The sequence below is a fragment of the Cyprinodon variegatus genome, unplaced genomic scaffold, assembly GCF_000732505.1.
Source record: "Cyprinodon variegatus isolate N-32 unplaced genomic scaffold, C_variegatus-1.0 Scaffold334, whole genome shotgun sequence".
NCBI lineage: Eukaryota > Metazoa > Chordata > Actinopteri > Cyprinodontiformes > Cyprinodontidae > Cyprinodon > Cyprinodon variegatus.
This window is the reverse complement of record NW_015150787.1, coordinates 63,986-73,907: the sequence shown is the minus strand read 5'-3', so window position 1 is coordinate 73,907 and position 9,922 is coordinate 63,986. Positions and strand designations below refer to the sequence as shown.

General features: G+C 37.5%; 1 protein-coding gene across 1 annotated transcript; it reads right to left on the bottom strand.

Moving 5' to 3' along the window:
• Positions 1-996: 996 nt before the first annotated feature.
• LOC107091373 (collagenase 3-like) lies at positions 997-4,946 on the bottom strand. The gene is made up of 10 exons (XM_015385238.1): positions 4,790-4,946; positions 4,457-4,704; positions 4,229-4,377; positions 3,603-3,731; positions 3,353-3,514; positions 3,063-3,189; positions 2,852-2,985; positions 2,606-2,771; positions 2,424-2,521; positions 997-1,584 (listed from the first exon to the last, which is right to left on the bottom strand). Exons 1-10 carry the CDS (start codon positions 4,886-4,888, stop codon positions 1,475-1,477), a joined length of 1,422 nt encoding a protein of 473 aa, XP_015240724.1. The 5' UTR covers positions 4,889-4,946; the 3' UTR covers positions 997-1,474.
• Between the last annotated feature and the right edge of the window lie 4,976 nt (positions 4,947-9,922).

Sequence of the window (9,922 nt, the reverse complement as noted above, 5' to 3'; positions counted from 1 at the left end):
ACACCAAATTGTTTTCACATGATTCTTGAGACCTCATTATATTATATTGGATGCAATGAATGCAAAGTGGCAAATTTTCAGAGGAAATCATACAGGTTCATGATCTGGCCACTGAGGACTTGATTGTTCATTCCATTCACCTGCCTAGCTCTTCCCAGTTTCTCATCACCGCTCATCTGTGTCACCTACTCCAGTCTCTATTTGACAAGCCTGCTTCCAGTCATCAGTGTGATTATTCAAGCCCTTGGTGAGAGTCTACTAGTGAGTGATAGTGTTTCAGATTGCCTGATCCTGACCCGTTCTGCCTGTGGACCTCTGAGGCTGCCTGTCCCCGTTCTGATCTGTCTGCCTGAGTTGTCTTCGGACTCTTGCTGGATTTTGCCTGTTTTCTGAACCTGGATCTGCTTCCTGACGCCATCCTGGATTCCCTTTAGTACCTCTTTAGATCTCTGATCTCCTGGCCCAGACTCCTGAACCTCTTCAGCACCAGCTTTGGCTTTGCCCTCCTGATTATCCTGCTTCCTTTGTCTGATTGAATCTTTTCTCTTGCCATTTCTTAAGTCTTCAAAGCGTTGGCAGCTGTCTGGCTGGAATCCACCTCATCCTCTGGGCACAGACTGAACTTTAAGACCAGGTTAGTGATTCTAATGTTCATAATCTTCCTCCGTCAGATTAGTGTGGTCACTAACACGTGTTTATTTTCTGCAGAATTTCCTGCTTTAGACGCCCTGGCTGCTTACTTCAGATTGTTCGTTTTTAAATAAACACTTTGTGAAATATCGTACTGTCTGCCTGCTTGAATCCTTGGTTCTCTGTTCTGACCTTTGACATCGAACCGGCTACTTACAACCTTCTCAGAGCACAATCACACTGATTTAACCACTAGGCCAACAATCCTCTGTTAAATGTATTTATATTCCATTTCTAGTAGGAATTTTAGTTTTTTTTTTGTGTGTGAAATTAAATAATGAATAAAACAAAATTTGATCAGTTAAAATCTCAGCTTTTATTCATACATTTCGCATCTTCCAATATCCAAATAAATGACAGGTTTTTACCATTTAGAACATGTAAATAGTGAATATATTTCTTACAGAGGCTTCCACTTGTTTGATTTTAAGTGTGCAAAACCAAAAACTAGTAAATTTCTTTTTGAGTCGCTAAAGCTAACTTTGGGGTGTTTATCTCATTGTATATTCTGAAACTCACCACTGCAGCAATTTCTTTGGATTATGGAGATTTGTAACAGCAGGTGAAAATTATTAGTCCATCATGGTCATGTTATTTCTATAGAACCAAATGATTAGGCCACAAGATTACCAACTGGTCTTCTATCAGAAACATCTATTAAGTTAAAATCTTTTCATTTTCTGTTTTAATTAAATATAAACATTTAATGTAATAAATATGGTGTAACTATATAGGTGAACCACCAGCTGTACATGCTGTACATTAGATTATCATAATAATGCCTTCAGATGTTATTGCAACCCAGCAGGTAGGTGTTCTTCAGCACACGTAACAACCGTCCACTCCCTAGGTCATACATGTACATGTAGTCTCCGCTGTAAATGAAAGTAGAACCTGAAAAACAAGCACTAGTAGTTAGACTCCATGTAAGCAGTAATCAAACTTAAATCTACATATTTATCCTGAAAATTGTAGTTCTGGATTTTGCTTGTTTTTCCATATTCAGCATTAAAGTTGAACTTTGATAAGGTTTGGCTAATGATAAGGTTTATTGATTGATTATTAAAAAGAGCTTGGATGGCAGAATTAAAACTAGAATGAATCAACTCTTCCTCTTAGTCATTTCTAAGTTTTAGATATTTGGAAACCTTTTGTGGTTTACTGAAGATTTATGCACAACATGAATCTGCAAATGTACAAGAAGGAATGGATTAAGGTCAGTAATTAATGTCATTTCCTGTTCTTAACCAACCCCAAGCATGTGGACCTCCCTGCTTATTATTAGTGGTGTAACAATGCAATGATGTCTTTATTTTTAAATAAACCACAAACGAGACCATGTTGAACAGCTAATCTAATTTTATGATTAGAAGAATGCTCCGTTTAATTTAAATGTCTGATACCTGTAAGACCCAAAAGTGGTGAAATTACCCCCAAGAATCCTCTCCATGAAATAAAATCAATATGGCTGCCTCTAAAATATGCTGTTTTGAATGGTGCAGAAACTAACACGTCACCTGGTGAACAAAACTTATTTTATACTATTTAAAACAGCAAAATTGGTGTTACATTGTCCCTTGAGTTTTTTATTTTCTGTACCAATAGAGTGCAGCGTCTTCTGATGCTGCTTCTCCAAAAATAAAAAGTAATTCGAGTCATATCCAAGATAACAGCATAAAAAAGCTATTTTTCAAGTTTTTCCATTCAGATATTGGTGGCAGTGCTATATTTACCTCTGCTCTGGACGGCTGCAGTCACCTTGTTAGACATTCCATTAAATGTCTGGCTTACCCAGGAAAACGACTCCACAGTCTTCCTGTTTTCATCGTAACTGAATCAAACAGGTATTAATTAGAAAGATAAAATCAGGACGTAGTCCATGCTAAAAGTAGAATTCAGAGTACTTTTTACTCACGTTAAATAATAGCGCCCCCCCAGAATGAACAAAAAGGTTTTTCCAGTCTGAGCGTCATGAAGAGCAGCATCTATTTTTCTCAGAAACCTTGGCAGGCCAAATTCAGAGAGGGACTTTGGATATCCTTGAACTGCCTTGTTTCCAGAGAAGGCCCATACTTTAGAACCTTCAGACAAAAGATGGTCATAAAATAAGGGCTACTTATAAAATAAAAGACACACATAAAACCAAAAAGGAGGATAATACCTTTGAAAAAAAAGACTCTGTCAGTCATCGGGTTCTCGTAAGCAGCATCGATGCTTGTTGGGGCTCCGGGCCAGAAGCTTGTAATCAGACTTTTTTGGGGTGTGTTGCTCTGAGAGTTGTTATGCCACACATACCTGAAAATAGCAGAAGCATTAACTGTATATCATTTATATTAGTGATGCACTGATTTACTGAGGGAAATGGGCAATACCCGTCCTTGAAGAAAAACATTTCTCCTTGCATAGTGGTGACAGCATCCAGTTCCAAAGACGAGTCGCAGATATCGGGAGTAATGGGAGGCTTAGGTTCATCTATCATAGGATCCTCACGATTCCGTCCTGGAGATAAATAAGTTATATGAAATACAATCTAACACGTCAATTGTTGCTGTGAATAAGGTTCTAGGACTCTGTAAATATTGCGCAACTTTTACAAAAACATATACAAGTTTAAATCATTCTAACCTTCTGCAGTGATTTAAATATTTGGTTAAACACTAACCATAAAGCGACTGGATGCCTCGGACGTCATCTTGCGGCAAAACAAAGGTGTCGGGGTTTCTGTATGAGTACAAAGGGTACATCAGAGCACCAGGAACGTTAGAGTGGGCCAAACCCAGAGAGTGGCCGAACTCATGGGCTGCAACCAGGAAGAGGACGAAGCCTAAATGGGAATACAGGGAAAATGTAAGCTATTGACTTTTGAGAAGAAAACAACTCTGTTCTCTGTAATGAATAGTTAGTAAACGTACCTCTACTTGACTGAAATGTGAAATTCTCGTCATCGTCAAAGTGAGCATCTCCTCCAATGCCAGAAGAAGGAGCAAAGGCATGGGCAAGCGTGTTGCCAGGGCCGTCAAAGGGGTAATAGTCACCATGTGCTGTTTGCAAAAAAAATCCCATTAGTCTGCAGATCTTGATCAGTACAACCTTTTCAAACCCCTTCCTAGAGGTTTTCTTATTTAAAATTAGAACATCATATTCAGTTTTTTTTGTCTTCTTTTACAATGTTTAATTTTCAGTCAACAGGAGCCCCTTTGAATCAGGACAAACTAGAAAAGATAGTTCTTAATGCCACCTACAGGTATGAGCATTTCTTTGTGTTTTGTGTTTACAATAAGGACTGACGTTTGCAACTGTTTCTAACACTGCCTTCAGTTTCAAGATCAGGATGGATTTCAAGAAACAGATCCCGGCACTATGTCAATGTACAGATAATGAAAATTAAATCATATCCTGTTCACGAGAAGTCCCTTTAGAAATGTTTTGAAGATGTAGTTTTGCCCTTTTAACAAAGCCTCTAAAAATGCCATCTTATGCCCAAATGTTTCTTTTTTTTTCTTAATAAAACACACACAAAAAAAGAGTTTCCACTCACCCCGGCGACCAAAGCTGATCATGATGTCAGCCGTGCCACTGTTAAGTCTCCTAAATGTAAGCTGGGTGACTCTGGCCCAAACCTGAAAAGCTCTTGAAATAGAGTCGTCCACCTGCGCCCTGGGCATGTCGGGGGTGTAGTTAACTATCCTGTTTGGAAAAACAACAACCATCAAACCAGAGTGGGTATGATACATTTAATGATCCATAGTCGTCTAAAATATTTCACCTGTATGTGAGGCTTTTTTTATTCCATTTTAAGTTGTTTCCAAAGGTAGAAAAACGTGCAACTTTTTCATCTGGAACACCACAGCGGGGCTTCTTCATCACCTCCAGGGTGTCAGCATCCAGTGTCCCTGTGATCCGGAGACCAAAGAACTTTTGCATCTCGCTCAGCTTTTTGCTCATGGGGCTGATTCCTCTCCTGGCGGACGGACCTTTCTCCTCTGTTAGGTTGAAGAATTTCTTCAGGTAAACCTGTGAAAAGAGATATATATAAATACCACTGAGATAGTGTCAACAAAATTGAAGGAATTTACAGGATAGTCTGTAAGATCCAAACCTCTGCAAAAATGTCATCTTCCTCTGTTATTTTGGAAACAGGAACACAGCCGACTGTGACTGCAAGGCAGAGTACCATATAGATGCCAGAAGACCTCATCCTTTCTTCTTTGTGTTTGTATGAATCCCTAATGGAATCAGCTGTTATATATGATGGATGGGTGAATGAGTGGGCGTGTTAAGCAACCACCTTGGTGAGCCATAGACACAGGAAGTTTCCCATATATGGATAGAAGGAGAGGAATACCATTCCAGTAAAACACACCACAAATTATCTCATCATAAGTAGACACATGACAGTCACATGGCAAAGATTGATATTTTATGTAAATATTCAACAAATTAACTTAAAGCCATATTAAAATCTAAAAGTTATTTTAGTTTAAAATAAGGTTTTCTATCTCTCAAAATATTTCAGGCCATACTAATTTTCTCTAATGCTAAATCATATAGACCTCTGCTTGGTCTTCCATCCATCACCCTTTAAAAAGGTTTGCAGTAGGTATTTTGTAACATGTTTTTTCTTATTCCTATTATCTAAACGCATATCAGAAAGGCACCAGAAAGGTCTGTCTTTGTCTTTTCATGACGCTGTTAACAGATCTTCCAGTGATCTTTCAAACGTGTTTTGTGTAGGTACTAGGGCAGTGTCTGGAATTCAGATATCTTCCCTCTCAAATGTTTACTCCAGCCCCCAGGCTCCTGCCTCTGCCGATAAGATGCTGAAGCAGTTTCAGTGCTGATCTGAACAAGCTGGGTCATGCCATAAACGAAAGGCATCTTATGTCCCAGGTATTTTACATTTACCATAGGTTAAACAATGACGCCATGATGGTCCTTCTGATTGCAGACTTTACTCATCAAACGCTGCTGCTTCCTGAAAAAATACATACATGTTGTATTCTATCCCTACGGGGACTTTGCATTGACTGTCATTCATTTTCTATTCTTTCTGGGGCCTAAAACCGAACCTAAACTCAATTTACCTCCAATCCTAGAGAAAGATAATCCTTAGGGGCCCCTGCTGTGGTGCCCAAAAGGAGCCAGAAGGTTCCAATGTCATCACTTTGGAGATTGGTCTTATAATTTCCCCACAAGACAAATACATGTTCACCCAAACACACTTAGATATAAACATACATACAGCATTAGCATTAGCGCCCAGACACATCCTCTGATGCATTTACTTTCCACTGTTGCAACGCGAGTCGCAAAACATTGAGAAGTGGCCTTATACAGTTGCAATTTTCAGTTTCTATTGAATTGAGTTTATTTATAAAGCACCGATTCACAACACACGTCATCTCAAGGCAGTTTATAGAGGAAATTGAATCAGATCACAATCAGATTGATACAAACTTCCTATCTTTGGAAACCAGCTGGTTTCATTATATATATATATATATGGGAGATATAGCATCTACTTGAATCTTCCACTGCCTCAATAACATTTAGCCTTCCTCATACCGTGAGATCATAATATAATCGTGTTTGTCTCAGACTGTTTTGTGGTTACTGTTTCCTAACGGTAGCCATTGGGCAATGCTGTTTTTGTTGTGTAAAATGTCTCAGTTCCAATTGAACAACACGATAATAAATATGCTGTGTTGAAACAACACAGTAAATCTCAGACATTCATGCTCCTGTGATATGCACATCTTCGACAATCGGTGATTATCTGAGATAACGTTGATTCTTCTTTAACAATGACCAACTGCATTAATTTCCTCCTGTAAGGCTTTAGATAAAGTAGCCACCCACACAGCCCAGGAATACGATTGGTGAGTGAGATTAGTTTTAAATCTAGTATATCTCTGTGTTTTTATGTTATAACTCTAACAGTATTAACATATATTAATATTATGGTTGCTTTATTGCACAAAGTATTTCATTGCTGCTTCTTTTTCTGTGTCTGCTTCTGTCTCTCTTGAACCCCAGTCAGCCTCAGCAGATGGCCGCTCACACTGAACCTGGTTCTGGTTCTGCTGGAGGTTTTCTCCCTTCTCAAAGGGAGTTTTCCTCTCCACTGTCGCTACAAGCATGCTTGGTGTGAAGGATCCCTGAAGAGTCTATAGGTGTGTTCAATTTTAAAGGCTGCCATAAAGGCTTAGATAGAAAACTTTGAACCAATCTGGCTGGATGATCTGGTTGAATTCTCTCTGTAAAGAAACCTGAGATGACATGATGTGAACTGGAGCCATAGAAATAAACTGAATAGAATAATAACATTAAGAAAAAAAATCTCCCCACATTTGCTGTCCACATTTCTTGAGTAATTTATAATTACAAAACCAATGTGTCCACTCTTTTTCTTTTATTCCCTAGAAAAAATAAAAAACACTTTGGAAAAAATACTGGCTGAAGCTATTAGTATTTCATGCATCAAAAGGTTAAATCCCTGCTTGTTTAAAGATGTTTATAACTCTTATATTTAACCATTTTCTGAAACTCATGGTTTTTATTCATTGTCCAACTGCTTTTGTTATCTACAACATACTTTTCTTCTTCTTTTTTCTTATGCTTGGTTCATGCACAGCATTGCTTTATGTTGTTACTTAAACACGCTACAAATAAACTTGCATGGTCCTGCTGTGCCTCTCATCACATGTTTGTGTATTTTTTAGAGTTTCCATGTTGAACAGTATCAGTCATGATTTCATCTTTTTTTAGCAACAAAACTCAGCAAAAATTTGTCTTCCATGCAGATGTTGTGGTTAAAATTGCTGACATCAGATTCAGACGGAAATAATTCTTCAACACAATAAGGACCCAGAGAGCCTCTACTATTACACAAACTGATTGACTCTAGTCTCATTGCCACTGTTAAAATTTTGTAATGAAATCTTACTGTTTTGACTCACAACTGATGTAGAGACTAAACATGTGACATTTAGTCAGGATTTAAGGGATATTTCAAGTAACAACATCATGTATTTTCATTTAATGGCATCTTTTTTTATTTCACGCTGAACTTTTCCATATCATTACCTTTTGTACATTGACTTTAAAATCGTTTTCCTTTTCTCCTACACTGTTTACAATCTGATCACTGCTGCACTTTATAAATTATAATGTTCATTTCACTGTTGAAAAGCTAGATGCATCGAAAATTTAATCTTGTCTATAAAAGATGACAGTAAAAAGTGTCTTGATGCTCTTTGGAAATATGTTTTTTTTTGTAAAGACATCACATTGTCATTTTCCCAAACATGTTTATCAACAGGCTGTGAGACAGAAATGAATAGCTGAGGAAGATTGAGGGGAATCCGGTGCAACAGAGACTGCCTTTAAAAAAAAGAAAAAAATCCCCACAGATGTTATCATGTGTTTACTGGAAGTATGACTGACTCTCCTAGTCTGTAGTCAATAATGACCAAAGAAGAATAAGCACCCCCTTTAGCAACCCGGAGATCTGGACTGAGATTGATAGTTCTATAAGAGAATAACACTCTCTATACATATTCAAAAAGCTTGTCAATATAAACGTATTTCCACACATATGCTTAAAAACCCTGATTCTGGTCACATGTTGGTCTGGCCTAACATGCAACCTAAAAAATCTTAAATAACAATGATCTAAATCCGAATTTGAATGTTAGTGTGTGTATATCTGGATGGATGAATTTATCAGGCTCCATCTGTAATAAGATCCTGTTTAGTGTGATCTGGGTTGTGGGTGGGTTTTTGTTTTCTGTCCTGTTTGTTGCTTTGTTTTTTTGTTTGTTGTTGTGGTTATTGTTGTAATTTCTGCTTTCTTTTTGATTCTGCTATTGATGTACAATGTATTGTANTCTGCCTCATAGACTTTAACTGGTAGTTGGTTCCACAGTAGAGGAGCTTGATAACTAAAAGATCGGCCTCCCGTTCTACTTTTAGAAATTCTAGGAACCACTAGTAAACCTGCAGATTGAGAGCAAAGTGCTCTGTTAAGAACATCAGGAACAATCAGATCTCTGATATAATATACGTGAGTAGGAGGATGTTAAATTCTATTCTTGATTTAACAGGAAGCCAATGAAGAGAAGGTAGTATAGAAGAGATATGATCTCTTTTTAAAATTTTCATCAGAACTCAGGCTGCAGCATTTTGGATCAGCTGAAGGCTTTTGACTACAGCTTGTGGACTTCCTGATAGTAAAGAATTATAATAGTCCAGCCTTGAAGTAACAAATACATGCACTATTATTATTATCCAATGGATGATTATCTTCTCATTAGTCTGAATGTGTGACAAAAATCCCAACCAAATATCCTGATGTCTTTGAATGTCATAGCATCTAAATGTGGAAAAATGAAGTTGTATAAATTCTTTTGGCAAAGCTCTGTAGATGAAGATGTTCAGTTAAAATGACTGCATGTCTCATATGTAATCAGTGCAGATTTAATGTTAATAATCTGAGGCAATAACACACACAATCAATGAGAGATGGGTACCCTGATAGAAGGCAGCTGCATCTACGGGGAAAGGGATTCCCGGCCACTGTTGCTCAATCAGCACTGATGATCCCTCCATCACACCTAGAATAAAAAAACAAAAAAATCCCCACAGATGTTATCATGTGTTTACTGGAAGTATGACTGACTCTCCTAGTCTGTAGTCAACAATGACCAAAGAAGAATAAGCACCCCCTTTAGCAACCCGGAGATCTGGAATGAGATTGATAGTTCTATAAAAGAATCACACTCTCTTGTCAAAGCTTGTCAATATAAATGTATTTCCACACATATGCTTAAAAACCCTGATTCTGGTCACATGTTGGTCTGGCCTAACATGCAACCTAAAAAATCTTAAATAACAATGATCTAAATCCGAATTTGAATGTTAGTGTGTGTATAGTCTGGATGGATGAATTTATCAGGCTCCATCTGTAATAAGATCCTGTTTAGTGTGATCTGGGTTGTGGGTGGGTTTTTGTTTTCTGTTCTGTTTGTTGCTTTGTTTTTCTGTTTGTTGTTGTGGTTATTGCTGTAATTTCTGCTTTCTTTTTGATTCTGCTATTGATGTACAATGTATTGTACATAACAGTAAAAACCCCTTTTTATAGTAATATCCACCTGTATATTATATCCGGTACATATCCAGCTGTAAATTTAGTTCATAACACTAGTGATCTATATATTATATTCATTATTTA